The sequence below is a fragment of the Haliotis asinina genome, chromosome 1, assembly GCF_037392515.1.
Source record: "Haliotis asinina isolate JCU_RB_2024 chromosome 1, JCU_Hal_asi_v2, whole genome shotgun sequence".
Taxonomy (NCBI): domain Eukaryota; kingdom Metazoa; phylum Mollusca; class Gastropoda; order Lepetellida; family Haliotidae; genus Haliotis; species Haliotis asinina.
The window spans coordinates 66,814,792-66,834,000 of NC_090280.1; the positions used below are offsets into that span (position 1 = coordinate 66,814,792).

The following is a 19,209-nucleotide window of genomic DNA, read 5'->3' on the forward strand; positions in this document are numbered from 1 at the left end:
TCCCTGTCAGCTTCAGTTAACGAATCCTTAAAGATCACATGCACTGTAAAACACAACTTTGCAGATTCTGGTACCTTTCAGTATGTACTTACCAAAACAAATGATCAAAAATGCCAATTTCAACCTATAAAGTTGAAAAAAACCTGACATGACCAAAAAGCCTGCAGTTAAGTTCAAACGATTCACTGATTATCCCCCATTGCTGAGGGAAAAAGTGCTTTCAACAGCTATGCTGCGCTGCACTCATGACACATGAGTAGTGTAAATAATCTAGTTGTTACAAAAAAAACATGATTGTGATAAGCAGTAAGTAGACTCCGTCACCAAGAAAACTCAATATCTGGTTTATTCACACCTAGGTCTGGTAATGACAATATGCAATGCACAACTTCAATCACAGACCACATCCAATTTGAATTCATCAAGCCACAAACAAAGGGGTGGCAAATGAAACAATGGCCAATGAAAAGGCTTTGTTACTCTTGAGTGCACACCCATGGGCTCTGACTGGATTCGGCATCGCAGCTGCTTTGTTTTTAGGGAGGTAAGCCCAAGTACACAATATTGCACTTTTGATTTGCGATTATCCGGTTATATTCTGTTTATTTGTTTTTTCTTAATCAGCATTTTATATATCATGAATAAGTGATATCTGTGTTTTAATTATGTTTGATTTTTTGGTTGCAAGTGACCTTTAAATGAGCTGGAGTCTCTTAATACCTTAAGTTTTCCGATCTGCAAAAGCAGTTTAGTCTCAGTCTACCTTAAGTGGATCAGACCTGCAAAAAGCCAGCCGAGGCCACAGTCTGTGGTCAGTACCCGTTGGCAGGTCAGGAGCTCTGTCCCAGAGGATGGTCATCTGATGCCATCTGAAGCTGAATAGTGATCCCAGCATTTGAGCTGGGCAGGGACAGCCATCTGTGTCAGCAGACAGCAGGATAAATCCATGGCACGGGCCGGTGGTAGCCTACCTGTGTCGGGTGTTCAGTCGCTGTTGGCAAATCACCTCTATACATGTGACAGTCAGCTGATAACTAATACCAACACAGATGCAAGCATGCAGCACGGGCTGGGCAGTCTTGTCACGGATGTCTTGGATCATATTGCTGGCACTGGGTCAACCCGTGGATCTAGTGTTTACCCTGTTTTGCACCCAACCATTGTTTTGTGAGATGGTTTGATAACAGTCCTGTCCATGGATATGGAAGCTGATGAGTGCGTACCAGGATGTTCTCCTAGAGAGAAAATTGAATTTCTTCATGCACTTTTTCCGCCTACGGTACCTCCTCCGTCTGATCAACCAGCGGTGGAAATTACTGTGGAACTGAGGGACAAAGGGATGTCTTCCACCTGAACGTGTCTCTAGGCTTTCACAACCACACTCGTCCATAGTTGAGTTAGCTTAACTGCTGTGGATTGTTCTCAAAGTTTAACACTGTGAGGAACCTCCCTAATTCATTAACTCTTATACCATCTTTAATGGATACTATCAGCAGGCCATTGCAACTAAGGATGCTTTTACCTAGCGTAATCTTAATCAGCATTTAGCTTCTGCTGTACGTGCCCTGAACTTGTCCTTGCAAAGATCGGCTTTTGAACATATATCGGAAACCCAGACCACATTCACCTTCAATTTCTTCCAGGGAGCAGTCTGACAGTGTCAGTGGAAGAAGTGGGGTAGAGTTCCTTTTCGTTCCTCAAGAAAGGGTGGAAGAAAATTCTGGCATACATGATCCAAGAATTCTTTCCTCTCAGCTTTACGACCCAGTAATGTCCATGGACTTAGAGCTAGAACATCGTGTTTTTATAATTTCAGGTACCATCCCTCCTGGGCTTGGGGGCAGGATTTCCATGTACAGAGACAATTTGAGATAGATCAAACGGAACCCTTGGATACTGTCAGTTGTGAAAAGGGGTTTTATGTTACAGTGTGACAGGTTACCTCCCATAACAATCCAGCCCACGGGATGGAGATTTTTTGTACAGGAACCTCACCTCTGTGCAGCTACTCAGACTATAGATCAATTGTTGGAGAAATGGGCGGTAATAGAGCTTCCAAATCACGATACCTTCCTAGGTTTTTATTCTCCAGTGTTTCTATTCCCCCGCGATAAGACACACACGAGATGGGAATGATTATGGACCTGAAGCTTATAAACTAACATTTTCTCCAAAAAACTCCCAAATTCAAGATGAAGTTGCTCAGCAACCTCTACACACTCATCCGCACTCACTCAGAATTCAGAAGTTAGATCTGAGAGATGTTTATTTACTCACCCTGATTCGTGCATGCTCCCAGAAATATCTCAGATTTGCAATCAAGGGCTTTCAGTTTCAAGTGGTTCCGTTTGGAATATCTTAGCGCCTGGGCTCTTCACATATTAAATTTTCTCCATCGCAGGAACATTGCCATTCACGGAGACCTGGACGATTTTCCAGCAAGGAATACACTCAGACTCTTATCAAACTAAGTTCTTAATCAATGTGTTTAGTCATTTGGGTCTAATTGTGCTTCCCGACAAATCAAAGTTAATTCTGACTTGAAGAATAAAGTGTTTGGGTTCAATACTGGACTCTAGAGTGTCTTACATTTGTCCTTCTCCGGATTGCTGTTTAATCCTGAGAGACAGGATTCTACACCTCCAGTTTCTCTACGCTCTTTGATGTCGCTCCTAGGATTGCTAGTGTCAATTCAACATGGCAGGATCCATTTGTGGGAGAGTCAGGTGTGGATCAACCAGAACAGACATTTAGACTTAGACATGCGGCTTCCATTACCTAAGAAACTAAAAGTAGAGCTACTTTGGTGGACCAACAAGGCCAACACCCTGTCAGTAGCACCCTTTCAGCCTCCATGTCCAGACCTGACAGTGTACACAGATGCTTCCACCATGGGTTGGGGGTACATATTGGTCACCTTTAAGTTCAAGGAATGTGGTCAGACCAGCAGAGGTTTCCAACTCTAGTATATCTTCTTGACAAGCCGATGTTACTACCAACTTGGCACAATCTCATTAGTCAACTGGAATTGAGCCCATATTACAAGAACATTCGGCAACTTCAACCCAATGTTGAAGTTATCTGCAAGTCACTTGAACAGTAGGGATTCACAACAGACACCAGTGTCTATCTCTCGTGCAGTGAGATCGTCCACAGCATCACTGGGCTTAAGTCATCAAATGGAGACAACAGCATCAGCTCTTAGATTCTTCTATTACTATTCCATGAATTGCCAAAATGGGACCTCTGTTCAGTACTTGAATCATTACAATGGATTCCATATGGACCAGTTCAGAATGCATCGCTGAAATTCCTCTCCTTCAAGACAGTGTTTCTTTTTGCCTTTGCTACAGCTTCACGCTGTAGGCTGGTATATTCAGTTTCTATGCAAAATCGTTGCAGACTATTTTTATCTAGTAAAATCAATACGAACTCGGAAATTTCAAAGAACACTTCAGCATAGACTATTGCCCTATTCATACCAGGATTGTGATCAGGGCATAAATAACGTAAAGTTCTCACCGAATGAGATGAAAGCATTAGGAACCTTTTAGCTGCTTGGAGATCCGTTTCAGTAGAACAGATGGTGTCAACTTGTCAGTGGAAGTCAAAGAATACTTCCATCAACACATACCTCAGACAAGTGGCGTCTTCCACGGACGGGCTGAAGAATCTTGAAACTGAGGTTGCAGCTCAACCCCTCTCCTCTACAAGATCATCCTTTGGGGGTAAAAAGGAAGAGGTGGGGGTAGTGCTCAGAAAAGTCTGCATGCAGTGTAATACTGACTGATCAGTGAGGGATGGGAGTCTTCTGCTGTTCAGGATTCAAGGGATGGGAGTCTTAATATAAACCTAAAGTGTCCTCCTCACTATAGAATAGGTCATCTCTTGTTTTCCCAGAGTAACAGCATTTGAGGTTTTTGTTTTGGAGGGACAGGTTTTACTTTTCATTAGTAAGACTTTCCAGGTTTTACTTTTCGTTAGTAAGACCGCTTCGAGGGGTTTACTTTTCCTAACTTCGTATGACTATCAATATTCAGATGCTACATGAGTGTTTGAAATCAATTGAAAATATCTTTCAAGATTAAACTCACAATACAAAGGTTGTCCAAAGCGGGACTAGAACCGCAATTCTCTCATCAGTAGGCAGCCGCTCAACCACACGGCCACTGGGTCGATGAAGGTTGAGGGGTTAAATTATCTACTTATAGTTACTGTCATTAAATTGATATGTAGCTTCATTAAGTGATCATCTACATTGTAATTACCCATGACTGACGGTATTTAGAGAAAACATGCCTCCGAGGAGAATAATCTTTATATCTGGAATGATCTAATCTAGTTTTGAGTCACATGTTATTCAGTGGATTGGTATACCACCATATTGGTTGTTCTCGATTACGTAATCTAAAGGGAGATTATGACGGCTGAAACTGAAAGTGACATCAATAACGCAGAAGCGACGTCATAGACTCCTGTTGTCACTTTACTTGCGTTCCTAATGGTTGATCCTTACCTTGGTGTTGGGTTAACATGTTGGCTTTAGAGTGCATAATTGTGAGGTTTAAAAGGGCCTGCTCTTATGTCTCGCGTGTAAGGAGAGATAAATCCATGGGGAGTAACATACAGCAGGGAAACTATGACTTAAGAATAGTTTTGCCTTTTCCATTTTTTCTGTATGTATCTGTGGTAACCACAGGAATAAGGCAGCCATAATCCAGAGGTAAGTTTGCAAACAGTTACTAAGAATACTTGTAATTGTTCCTTATGCTGTCAGTTGTTTGAACTTTGATTTGTACGGAGTTGGACGGAAAACTGATCCCAATTGTATATTTGGGGATTTATGGAAGACTCTTGTCTTGTCTGTTTCAAACTTTTGTTAGAAGGAAGTGCAGACCTATCATCATTTGAAAATACAAATGTAATCAACTTAGTGCAGTCATTCTGTAGTGAGACAAAACGATTTGTATAGCATATTATTATCCTGTATAAGCTGTATCTCTTTTTCACTTGTACTACTTTCTTGTCCACTGTCTGTCTTCTTCAGTTGCGGTTATCTGAATTACCTATGTTCATACCAAGGAGAGGTTATTCTAAGTTGGAGAACTTGTTCCAAATCCTTTTGTCTGTGAATACAATATGTTTAAAACAAAACGCTTCTCACTGTTCCTCTACACAGACATACCTGTAAAGCATGATATCTTCTGTTACAGGAATATTTCCCCAATGAGTTTACCTCTGGATCAGGCCTGCCTGGTAAGTTGACTATCACAACATGGAGTACTTGTTGTTAAATGTCTCCCTTGAAGTCTTGTATACTTCACATACACCTGTATACATATTTGATACTCGTCCTGGTCATGCAGTTTATGCCACAGGTTGACCAGCATCTCCAGCCATGGAGGTATGCTGCTAGTTGGAAGCTTATGACTGGTTTTCCATTGGAAAATGATATAATGAAACCAGAAGCATATAAAGTAAACTGAAAGTGATATCAGGGTCAGTAAAGCAGTGTAAACCCAAAACTCACTCACTCAGGTAACCTGCAATAGTGTCAGTGTATGTCAAGGGGTGGGGGGGAGGGGGTAGTTGTGTCAGTAGCAGCAGTTACTAGAAAACTTCTGAACCCTCTCATTCAACTTTACATACTGCAAAATACTTACAGCTGCTCTTCTAAAGCCAATCTGTAATACTGGATATGTGTTTTGCTTGACCAATTGCAGACAATCAGTTCTTTACAGAACTAGTCCTCTGTATTCTTTTAAGTCTTCTGTATCAGTGTTTCACGCATTGGTTGTATTTTTATAAACTTCTTTAAAGATGACCTTATTTGTTTTTCAACAGCTCACAAAGACTTTGGCCATTTCTATGGTAAGAATCTTACAAGATGTTTCAGTCAATCGCTTGTTAATACTTTCAGAATGAAATCTCTGTTGACTATAAGCTGCATCAGGTACACACTGTATCTACTGCTGACTATGTAGAACATCACTTACACACTGTATCTACTGCTGACTATGTAGAACATCACTTACACACTGTATCTACTGCTGACTATGTAGAACATCACTTACACACTGTATCTACTGCTGACTATGTAGAACATCACTTACACACTGTATCTACTGCTGACTATGTAGAACATCACTTACACACTGTTACTAAATACTGTTACTGGATATGTAGAACATCATTTACATTGCATTCTACTGCTGACTATAGTACAGTCGGAAATGGAAAAAAACCCAACTGTTTTTAGGTTGTTACTCTGTATCCCTAAAACTGACACAACTACAAATAGCGTATGTTGAAATAAACCACTTTGGCCTAGTTGGGCATTCAGTGGGATGCATAAGAGGATGTCCAGAAAAGCATGTTTACTCGTAAAATTGAGCAAAACAGAATAAATACAAATAGCTGCTGAAAACAACAGATGACAAGTAGGTTGTTTAGCCAGGTGTGATGACAGTCTGTCAACAGAACTGGCGTGAAATGCATGTACTGCCTACAGGCACAAGGGGTCATATTTTTGTGCTTTTTATTCCCCCGGCATGTAATGCTGGGAGATATAGTAGGCGCCTCGTCCGTCTGTCCGTCCATCTGTAATCATTTTGTTTCTGGCTCATAACTCCAAAACCCTTCAATATTTTTCAACACATATGGCAAAGAGCACCTAAGGTGGTGCCTTTTGCTATTTCCAAATTTTTGTCAGTTATATTTGTCTTGGTTTCTATGGAAGTGATGTGAACTTAGTCTCAAAGGGAGGGGTGACCTTCGCTTTTGGAGGACAACTGAATAACCATTTGATATCTTTCAGCGAAACTTAGTAGTGCCTTTTGGTGTTCAGAATAGGGGGAGTGAGAAACTCTCTCAAAAGGGAGGGGGTGACGTTTGTTTCTGCTGTACAACTCAAAAACTTCTTAATATCGTTCAGTAAACCTTAATATCGTTCAGATAAATGAGACAGATGACAAGCAGGCAATGCTTTTGCTATTTACAGATTTTTGCCATTTTTTATTGTTCTTGGTTTCCATGGAAATGATTCATACTTAGTGAGTGAGTGAGTGAGTGAGTGAGTTTAGTTTTACGCCAAACTCAGCAATATTACAGCTATATGGCGGCGGTCTGTAAATAATCGAGTCTGGACCAGACAATCCAGTGATCAACAACATGAACATCGATCTGCGCAATTGGGAACCGATGACATGTGTCAACCAAGTCGGTGAGCCTGACCACCCGATCCCGTTAGTCGCCTTACGACAAGCATAGTCACATTTGATGGCAAGCATGGGTTGCTGAAGGCCTATTCTACCCGGGGACCTTCACGGGTCTCATACTTAGTCTCAAAAAGGAGGATTGGCTCCATTTCTGGTGCACAACTTGAAAACTTTTAAATGTTTCACAGATATGTGAGGTAGACTCCAAAGTGGTGCCTTTTGCTATTTACAGATTTTTGGCATTTTAAATTTTTCCCAGTTTCCATGGAAACAATTTGGATTTAGTCTCAAAAGGGAGGGCTGGGTTTCTTTTCCAGAGCACAACTCAAAACCCATTTGATAGCTTTCAACAGGTCTTGGCAGATATATGAGACAGATCTTGAAGTAGTGCCTTTTGCTGTTTGCAGATATGTTATTTATACTTTTTATGATTTCCATGGAAATGTTTCAAACTTAGTCTGAAAAAAATCAAGCAACGAGGGTATGTGTCATCTTCTGATGACGCTTGTTTATGTTTCCTATCTCCCTACCTTTGAGATTGTAGTTAGGCAGAACTTATCTTAACAGGTATTTCACACTTTCACATATCAACTACATAACTTGTAGAGATACATGTAAACAAATTTTTTTTATATTTCCAAGAGTATTTAAAATACTACATCATTTCCACAATGTCTGTTACACCTGTATATATTGAGCCAGTATGGATCTATGTGGATCAAGGACAAAAATATGTCATGTGTTCACGTTGGTCCATGCCTTTCAAGAACCACCTGGATCTGTGTGTTGCAGGATCAAGCTATGTTGCTGGTCCAGATGGAAGTCGCACCCCGGTCAGTACATTATGCCTTAGCAGTTGAGGAACTTGTAGGAAACTTAAACAGAATGGAATTAGATTAACTGCAGATCTACAGAGAGTCACATAATATTGTTCATGTTTGCAGTAATGGCATCAGGGTTGAATATGTCTTAAAATTATGTTGGTTTAATAATTATTATCCCCCATGGCATGTAATGCAGGAGGATATAGTCGATGCCTCATCTGTCTGAGTAGTGTGAACGATAGCAGTCTTCCCCAAAGGTTAAATTTAATAGATTAAACCTTTGTTCAATATAATTGAGCCTTTGGTGAATCCCTATCACAGTACTGCTGTTGTGTATACTACTACAGAGGTGCATGCAAAATTTGATTAAAATCAGTGGAATAACTCTTTAATGGACATGTAGAAGTGGAAAGCATAAGAAAAGCCAGATTTATGGATGTCAACTTCTTTATTATGGATATCAAAACATTTCGGAGGGTATGCTTGCTCCTTCATCAGGTGAATACATGCATTGGAATAGTTTTCAAGATGCGGACTTTGAAGTGAGCATGGGTCGGTCTGGGGAAAAGGATATTTTCGGTTGTTAGAATTAGAAGATAATGTTTTTCAGATGGACTTTGAAAAAAAGAGAAACAATTGGTGTCAGAGTGAGTCACACACGAGACAATGTTAGCTTGAACGGCTAAGAGAACAGTCATTGCACAGTGGGTGATGCATAAGGGACCGTGCTGTGAGGTGTAATCGCGAGGATGCGATTGAATCTCTCGACGAAGGCTTGGCTGCAGTGAGCTCCCACTATGCCTCGTCTCACACACAGATGTCATGCTTGATCAGCAGCTGCAACACAGCTCCCATGAACTCATGTCCGGGATCGACTTACAAGAAGGCGGGTCAGGTCAAGTGACTGTGTTTGTAGATGTATTCCAAGGCTTTTGTGACTTCATTCAAGTGTTTGATCGTCAACAGTTTGGCAGCTTTGTAGCGGCAGGCAACATTGACGACGTGCAGAGCGTACTTGTAGGTTTTGCGTCTCACCTTGTCATGCGTGAGGATCAGGAGGTCGGCTTGGTGAACACAAATCGGTGTTGAAATGTAGAATTTTCTTCTCGTGATGAGCCGAGGCGCCAGCATGTAGACTCGCCAGATGGCTTGTTTTTTAGCTATGCTTTGGCTTTCTCTTCAGAGACTTGTGCACCTTTAGGGAGCTTCGGGATGGTGTCAGTGCCTTTATTATATTACTGTAATAAATTTTGTAAATTTTACAGAGCTGTCAATTACGTGGACAGCATTGACACCGCCCGACACAATAGCAATCAGGATGAAATTAGGCGCATTGGGCTTTGGGTTGTTGTCAACCATTGTTGCCTCGCCCGAGGTGCTGGGCATTGAAGTTATGGCCAGAGCAATGGAGTTGATTGGACTGAATTGCAGGCTGCAACTCGAAGAGAAAAAACATGGTGAAAGCAAATCAAAGTTCTGGCTGAATTGCAGCTGAACACAACAGAAGATCATGTTTCCGCCGCGTGAGGAGTTTCGTTTGGTGCTCTCAGAACTTGACAAAGACCACTGAATGAAGCAAGAGATTCGAACCAAATTTCATGCCCCATCTTCAGCGAAGAAGAGAAAGAAGCGCTTCTAGAAAAGGGGAGACAACAGGCTGGAGAAACCTTCCTCACAAAAACCAAACAAATTATTCTCAAAGAAGATTCATGATAAATTGCTTTGTGGACATCACAGCCGAATAGCCAGGCAACTTCTATATCCGTGAACAGTGAGTAAAGACAGTTCACTTAGTTTTAATAATTAGTCAGTGAGAAGACGTATATAAGTATTAGGAACATCAAACAGCTTCCTTTCAGTGTGTGTGATTAAGGCTGAGTTCAATTCACCTTGTGGGTATATTGTGTGAAACTCACGTCTGGTATTACTTGAATATTTGTTTAAAGCAGCATACTACTAAACTCACTCACTACCTTAACAGTCATGTAAGGGTAGAAAGATAGAAAGTTCTTTTAAAAAAGAATAGCAAAAACAACCCCAGTAGCCACAGTTCCCCTAGGGTGAAATAGGAAGATCAGGTTACGCAACTTCTCCCATGAGGACTTTGTGTTGGCTGCCTTTTTCTCTTGACAGAGTCAGTCTGAGGATACTGAGTTCGAAACCCTCCCCTTGTCAAAGAAAACTTTTTTTGAAAAACAGATATTTCACGATACCAAACCCATGCTCACTTCGAAGTCCGTATCCGAAAAACTGTCCTACCAATTTTACTCAAACTTTGCATGCACCTCGGTACTAGTATTAACAGTACTGTGATAGGGATTCACCTCCCTTTAGGGAGAACCTGTCACAGTACCGCTATCGTGTATACTACTGTCTGTCCATAATCATTTTATTTCTGTTGCATAACTCAAAACCCGGTCAATATTTTTCTACCAAAATTGGTAGATATAATAAACTGAACCTGAGGTTGTGCCTTTTGCGTTTGTTTTTCTTTCTTTATTTATTTATTCATTCATTCATTCATTCATTCATGCCATGGAATTTCCTCTAATGGGAGGGTTGGGCTTTGTTTCTGGAGCACAACTTGAAAACTTCTTAATATCTTTCTGGAAAACTTCACAGATATGTGAGCTAAACCCCAAAGGGGTGCCTTTTGCAATTTACAAAATTTTGGCATTTTTATTTTATATGGTGTCCACGGAAACAATTTATACTCAAAAGGGAGGGCTGGGCTTCGTTTCCGGAACACAACCCAAAAACCATTTGATATCTTTCAAGACCTCTTGGCAGCTATATGAGACAGATCTTAAGTGGTGCCTTTTTCTGTTTATAGATATATGGCATTTATATTTTGCATGATTTCCATGGAAATGAATCGAATATACTCTAAAAACTCTCGGATGATTTGTCCTTTCAAATATGCTGGGCTGGGGGAATATGTAATCTTCTGATGACTGTTGTTGATGTTGATGTTACAGTCATTGTCTCGTACCCGTGATGGACTCTTGGTGACTGAGATGGACCTCAACTTGTGTCGCCAGGTGAATGACAGGTGGAACTTCAGGGTAAGTTGGTCAAGTGGAGTTCGGGTCACAGAACTTGGATTTCCAACATCACCAAATACCAACCTAAATAACATCTCTTTCAATTTTGTGCCAGTTTTCATGTTTCTAACATTTGCAAGCAACATTTTGCAGGAGATATATGTCTTATTGGCAAATATAGTTTCTAATATTTGAGCCATATGTAGCACCATACATTTATATTGACACAGTTCTTTTGTTCAGTACTCTGGTGAACGACACTTATGTGATAGTCTTAACTTTACTGTCTTTGATTGTAGTAAAACACTGTCTATTAAATGATGCATTTTTTGGCGAATGATAAAAGTACATCTTCAAACTAGTTACCTAGCGACCATTCATCACTTTTTTTACACAGTTTTTAACGATTTGCTCCATTATTTCTTCACAGAATGAAATAAAATTTATCTTCACGATAGATCAGCTATTCACTGATGTTTTTGGCTTGTTTACAGTTGTGTTTCATGTTTCTCCACAGGAAGCGCAGTGGTATAGATTGTGCTTTCTCTGCTACTAATAAGACCCATTAACGCCATTTCTGAAGTTTTTATATTATTCACCTAATTTGACATAAACTTGTCAATAAAACTATTGTGTTTCAACCCTTGACATATTTTAGAAATTTCATAATTGGAATTTGTCTTTAAGAAAAAGAAATATGAAAGAACAAAACTCACTTTCATTGTAAATGTTGACGGATGCTGATATTAGCTGATGGGAATACGGAGATGTCATCGCGGAGTTGAACTTATTAAACTTGACATTTTGAGTAATTGTTTGCAATTTTGGCAATGTTTGTTTTCTCGGGGAAAAACGTAAAGATAAAGGTGATAATTGTCAGTTATATTTTGTCAGTATCGTCTGCATGGTGTCTGTCGAGTCCATAAAACGGAGATGGAAATTTGGGTCAATTCAAAGTTAAGTGATTGACTGTTGGGATTATGGATATGTTCAGACACATTAATATCCACATTTTTGGTGGACTGAATTGTCAAGTCATAGATTCAATTTTGGTGGACTGAATTGTCAAGTCAGATTCAAAACACAGCCAGGATGATTTTCATTCAATTCTCATCATTTATGAAATTTCATGTCATGTCACTAATGGTCACGTGACAGCACCCCCAATGTGTTTGTGTCTTGACTTCTGAGGGATTCATATTTGTAGAGTCTACAATGTAAAATACTCAGAGCAATTTTAACTCTCGTAACCAATCGTTTTATGGATGTGTCAATATGTGAAATACTACGGAAGTGCAAGTAAAGCTGTCTGCACAAGTGCTACAGCCAGGTGTTGGCAATAATTGTTACGCGGCAATAAGTAACAGGTAATTCTTCATCCAAATGTACTCCTAACAGGTACTCACAGAATCAAGCTAATTCATTTGTTTGTGCCTGTATACCTGTATCGGTAGCGGACATAGAAATCCCATTATCAGTGGCAGTGGCAGAAATGAACGATTTGAGTATCAGAATAATAAGAACTTTTTATCATATTGCCTTGCAAAATCAGTTCTGACCTAGATTTTCACAGGTGTGTGTGAGTACAAGAGAGGTGTTTTATGTCCATTGCAGTTTTCGTTACTTACCAGTGAATCATTATAGAAGATTACATCAGAACTGGTTTTGAGCAGCTCTTGCTTTTTGCAACAGGCAACTAACGTGATCTGGTGGTCAGACTGACTGACTTGTTTGTATGTCATTGTATCCCAGTTATGTAGATCAGTGCACATACTGTTATACTGTCTGGTTCAGACTCCCATTATTTTCAAATCAACGCTATATAGCTGGAATGTTGCTTTGTGTGGTGTTCAGACAGTGCCTTTATTTTAAATGAAATAAGTATCTGTGTGCATTTGTTTGATGGCCACATCTCTACATAGCTTGTGGCTGACGTTTGATATGTGGAGGGGAAGGTTCAGGTATGTTGTGAATTATTTCAGATGACCCAGAGGCTCGATATGTACCAAAAGGAGCTGACAGAGGCAGTCAGAGATGATTACATTCCCAATGTCATCAAAGAAGTTTAGGGGGTACATCCACAATATTTGATTCTATCTTTAAAGATTGTCTTCAAGTCCAAACTACATCAACATAAAAAAAATATCTGCAGCGATCAGTGTCTTATCCGGAGGATAAATATTTGATGGCTCTAATGGCATATATGGCTTGTTGTAGAAAAATCCCAGAGGAGATGGTACTTGGAAATACATAAACATAAAACACTGACTTCATTCCAGTGTCTGTGTTTGCTCCCTTTGACTCAAAGCTGCATCTCTCTGTTACAGATGACTCTGGCTCAAGACCCTAGTGACCCTAGACACCCTGACTTTGGAATTATAACCTGTTGTCTTAATTCTTACTTTGTCAGGACATAATCGGAATTGACTGAGAATAATATTGTCTCCTGTAGTAATCATAATATATAGAACAGTATTGTTATTCTTGACCTAGATTTGACACTGGAGGTTAAATCTGGAAACGATATTCCATATCTGTGTTAGCTTCATATGTAATGAAAGAACTCAGGTTGTTGTTTTTCCTTATATTCTCATATGTATATTTCTTAAGTGTAGACCTGCACATTCAGGAGACAGTCTTGAAAGTAGACATGACTTCACAGTTGGGGATTAGAATGATGTATTGTGGGAGTATCAGCTCAGGTGACAGACAGGCAGTCTCTGCCTCTGTTGGTGTATGTCATATGTTATAAGGTGCAAACAGTCACTCAAACCTCAAGCACACAGAAGTCATTCTACCAAGGGAAGATGTTTCCAGCAAACTTTGGGGCCAAGTAGTAAAGCAGTGCTTATGTTTTATAGATTACTGACTGATCCAGAACAATGTTAAATCTGTAAGCATGGTTTTAAGATTTGAACCTTTATAACGTTGAGGACCATGCTTTCACATGTAGTTTGATTGTGGGACTCAGTTCTTACCTTTATTCAAGAAGATACTTTGATTTACATTGATATGTTATTGCACTATACAGAAAAGAACATGCTTGTAAAAGCATGTTTGTAATACATATTTACTCATAACTAAAAGCTCTGCATAGACAGATGTATGTTTGCTGCAAAAATGTAAACACTGGCACCAGAATCAAAGACAAATATATGTAAAATTCAGTGTCTGTGTAAGAACTGATCAGTTTGGGTGAGAGAACCATACCAGAAGCTCATGTAACAGAACAGACATGTCTGTTGAAATAGTGTTGTTTAGAAGCATTTCCACATCAATAAAGTATGCTTGTGTAAACTAATCTATTGTATGCTGATCAGTATATTCAAAGAGACCATAAGATCTAAACACCATAAAAAGGCAATATTAGCTATTTACCTTACTGGGACAGTCATTTGCAAACTGGCACTGCTCTTTGAGCTGGACATGCCCCTGACCAAATTGGGAGACAGTCAAGTCGGCCAGTCAACCAGTGTATGCTGTACCAGTATATTATCCGACTCAGTAGAGTGCATCTAAGGTGTACATGATCTGTTGTGACATTTCAACAAGTTACGGCTGATCCATCGAACTATTTCTTAGTGTAATTCTTTGTGCAAGAATTGTACCAACTGAGAACCATTTGAGGGACCAACAGACTTTGCTAATGTTGGCGCCCAATCAGGATAACAGCCCTGTCCATTCTATCAATCTGATTGTGCTGCAGAATGTTCCTGAGGTCAGTTGAGTGAAACCGGGAGTGTAACCAGGATGTTTGCTCATGATGCTACTCCTGAATTATCTGGTCCAGACTCATTATTTCCAGATTGTACAGCTGGAATATTGCGGTATTAAACAACAAACAAACGAAAAGGAATCTAGCTTGTTAGCCATAGCTGTAAATTGTATCGCTATTGCAATTGGGGGCGGTTGGATAGCCTAGTGGTTAAAGTGTTTGCTCGTCATGCCTAAGCCTGGGTTCGATTCCCCACATGCGTACTATGTGTGAAGCCCATTTCCTCTGTCCCCTGCCAAAGTATTGCAGAATTATTGCTAAACTCATTCACTCTACCCCAAATGACCCCGAACAGGATACCCCTTGTTGAAACTGAATTTTTCCCAAATCATTGAACCTCCGCAAACATGAGGGTCCACATAATGCTCATATATTTGGAATATATTGTCCAAACCCTCACGTTTTTTGTTTGCACTTGGTGCAAACCCGTTAAACACAAGGAAGTCTATTCCTGTGTGTATGCGACTGATGCTAGCTGTGCACTCTTATGCCGCCCTGACACACGAATTTTGTCTCCGCACTGCGGCACAATATGTCGTCGCAATACGTGTAATTCTGATGGTACGCATGAGAGCGTGAAGCCAAGTTTGCGCTCTGTTCCCTTCCTGCTTACGCATAAACTATGTACTTGACACATAGTGCGTGACCGAAAATGGTGCTTATTGTCATGCATTGACACGCTATCGTTCGACTTGATTAGACTGAGTCAAGTATTGTTGGGCATTGTTTATACCTAGTGTACACCATGGTACGCAGGACATGCATTGTCACAACCACTTCGCGCATACTTGAAGCAGTCGTGGTATCATTTGGTCCCCGCTTGACCCCACGATCTGTAGACAGCAGGCATCACCTCCAGTTTCTTATATTGCAGTGGACCTATAAGATGTTGAACACTAGAGAACAAGAGAAGGAAAGGTGTTCATATCTCGCAGTTACAGCACCATTACTTGAAGACCAGCAAGTGCACAAACAAGAGGCCAAAGAAGAATACGTAACCCCAACTAGAAAAAGAAAACTAAGGACAGTGTGGGGGAGGCAATTGTTAACCAGAAGACATCGATCACTTCAGACATTACGATCAGTTATTGACAGAAATCCACAAGGAAGATTAAGAGGCTACAGAAATTATCCCAGAATTTACTCGACTTGTTCCAAGACATGATGGATAAGTTAACCCCTCGTTTTGAGAAGACCACATTCATGAGAGAACCGCTGGAGGTAGGACTCTAGCTGGCAACCACTCTTCGCTTCCTAGCCACTGGTAATTCATATTAGGGAGCCTATATAGAGGGGGAGAAAGAACTCCTGGAAAAGCCGGTGAACGTATGTCTCGGGTCGTTACGTAACCAGTGTAGCCAATATGGTGACAGCGTAGTATTTAAGATTGAGCCCGGTGTATTTTCAACAGCTGATTAAGTTCGCTGAGTGTTGTAACAACTGAAATCCAACATGTAGATGATAGGTTAACTATTTTGTCACTTCAGTTTAAGTCAAATAATTGGTATTAGTGTCCGTATTAGGACAGAAGGTTTGTATTAAAGTTTCAAGTCGGTAAGTTGTAGCTCGCTGGCTTCTATTCTCGATTCACCGCGAAGATAGACTAAATTGTGCCGATAAATACTTCTTTCACATATTCGTTTAAGTTTTAGAAGGAAAACATACCTTTAGTTGAAAGGTATTTGCTAGTAATAGTGACAGTTTTATGACTTAAAAAAATTGTTAGGTTGTAATTGAGGTGTGTGAAAAATATGACATTTCGCCGATCTTTTCTGATCCGCAATTGAAATGCTATACACCGTTGTTTGAGTATTCCTAGTTACTTCCCCAAAAACATCTTTCACATACACCTTTAATTCACATGAGGGGAATATACTATCAGGTGAAATGTGTTTGCAAGTAAAAGTGATAGTTTTGATAATCTGAAAAAGAATGTGTATTTGATGTGTGTGACAAATGTGACATATCGCCGATCTGCTCTGAAATACTATACGCCGTTGTTTGAGTGTTTCTAGTTATTACTTCAAAAACATCTTTAACATACACCTTTAATTCTTATGAGGGGAATATACTATCAGATGGATGAGGTGCGAGATGCTGCAAGCTAACATCAAATACGTCACGTGACAGTCTGATCAGGGCCTAAGGTTAAGACAGACGAAAGCTATAGCAACAATGTCAGGGTATTACCTCGTTCAGGAATGTATCCATCAATATCCACACAAAAGAACGATAATCCATTCATCTGCAGCTGGTAAATAATCCTGCTCTGTATCTTGTCTTTCAACGGTCTAATATGCGAAAAAGTGGCACATCGTGTTCACGCTGGTGTATACATAATCTCACTAGTCACCCAGGACAGCACACCTGGCAACTAACTGTATGATGTCTGCCATTAGTTAGCCAATAATGACCAACAATCAGTCAAGGCAGTGGCGGTTAATTCTTTGTAGGAAGGATGTTGTTTTCACACTCGTACTTTAGGACAGGGTGTATTTAGTATAGATTACGTAAATCTACATTCATAAACACTGCCTTTTTGACAAATCCGCTGTGGAAGTAATTAATCAATCAATGTGTCATCGGTTAATTCTTTGATCGATGTTTGTTTTTGTAACAGCTAATAAACCCTCTTGCATCACTTACATGCACGTATTACATAACATGCAATACATTTGCCACTACAGACCTTAATTAATAATGTTGAGTATTTACTCCAGACAGGAGAAATGCCAAATGGGAACCTATGTCGAGTAATTTTAGTGGTGTTACCACTATTTATACCCGTTATAAATTCATTAACTGACAATCAAGTGAATGGTGACAAATAATACGTGTAGGTTTATACCATCAAACGCGAGTTACAGCAAGGAAGATGTAATCTCTGTGTCGCATGCAGCCTGAAAACACTTATGAGCCGAAACCGTTTCAAGGATACCAACGGAACTTGTTTTTACATAAGAAATGCACACAGGTATTTGCTGTGTACGTGGCTAAATGGGTATAATCAGGGGTTTTTTGACGTAAGAAACTTTACAGATTTCTCTACCAATGGGAAAGTCGTTATCAGTTTACGAATTCAGATAAATCAGCTGTGTGTGTTTTTATTATCATAAATAATAAACCGGAGTCGTAGCTACCAAAATTTACGTATGTTTGCTATGACATCTGGGCCAATCCTCAAAACTATCTAAATACGCAGTCTTTGCAATCTTTCGGACTGAAACAAATGGCTTGCTACGTGTATGTAGACATCATATTTTCACATGACATGATTAAATATCGAGGTAAAAAACACAGAAATAGGATCAAATTGGATCAGTCACTATACCATCCAGGTATCGGGGGGAAAAACTTCACAATACTGGGATATTTTGTTACAATCAGATAAGGAATACCATGGATATTTTTAAATAACGGCATGTGATGAGCATCCGGCCTCCTCACTTTTTAGGGTGAAGAAATTCTGCTAATGTGGACAGGAGCCCAGTCCTTTGTCCGTCACGGTCGAGGGAGCGGGTGCTAACCAATTTGCTGCTTGGTTTCGTAATTAGACCGTTGGCGAGAAACATTATTCGCTCCGCATCAGTGACCCTTTAAATATAGAGAGCTTTGAGTTGGTAAGACTTGACACTCGGACAGCGGCTAGGCAGGTTGGCTGACCATTGCCTACCAAGATGCGCCTAGCCCTCGTTACAGCACCATGTACATGTAGTTGTATACCGATTATATCATGAATAAAGTGCTTGGACCCACTGGTGGACTTCTGTATTTGAAGAGACAGCTATCCTACAAACAGCCCAGGATATTAGTTCCAGAGGGAACTACCACAATTGTCAGGGACTGTTGCTATGAAGGTGCCACCCAAAGCTGGATCATTCTACTATAAATATAAGGGCTCCCACAGCATTGTGCTCATGTTCAGTGCAGGAGTGTAGGCCCAAGTTCTTGAATTTTGATGTTGGGGCAGAGGGTGGTCCTTCAGATGGACGAACATGGAAGAATTGTACTTGGCACAAAACTGCCGAGGACAACCGCTCCAGAATGCCTGGGCACTCTCTAATGATGACAAGCCTGTGCCCTACCATTTCGTAGCTGATGGCGCATTGACACTCAAAACGTGGCTAATGGAACTATTCTGTCATCGCCCCCAATTTCACCGAGGAACTATCCGTCTACAGCTACAGTTCGTCGTGTGGTGGGGAATGCACTTGGAATCTTGTCTCCAGGGTACTTATTTATATATTTATTTGTTTTCATATATAAATGGATTGGTATAGTTGCACTTGGATTCCTTCTAATGAGCTAGATATTGCATATGTAATCTTATGATGTAAGATATCTCCATA

General features: G+C 40.2%; 1 protein-coding gene across 1 annotated transcript in view; it reads left to right on the top strand.

Annotated features, from left to right (window-relative positions):
- LOC137296312 (beta-ureidopropionase-like) overlaps positions 1-13,548 on the top strand; it is a 43,788-nt gene extending 30,240 nt beyond the window's left edge. The window contains exons 10-15 of the mRNA XM_067828085.1: positions 5,214-5,256; positions 5,845-5,871; positions 8,010-8,050; positions 11,020-11,106; positions 13,068-13,155; positions 13,412-13,548. Of these exons, the coding sequence (XP_067684186.1) occupies positions 5,214-5,256; positions 5,845-5,871; positions 8,010-8,050; positions 11,020-11,106; positions 13,068-13,154 (285 nt within the window). The 3' untranslated portion in view covers position 13,155; positions 13,412-13,548. The remainder of the gene's footprint in view (positions 1-5,213; positions 5,257-5,844; positions 5,872-8,009; positions 8,051-11,019; positions 11,107-13,067; positions 13,156-13,411) is intronic.
- The last annotated feature ends 5,661 nt before the right edge of the window (positions 13,549-19,209 follow it).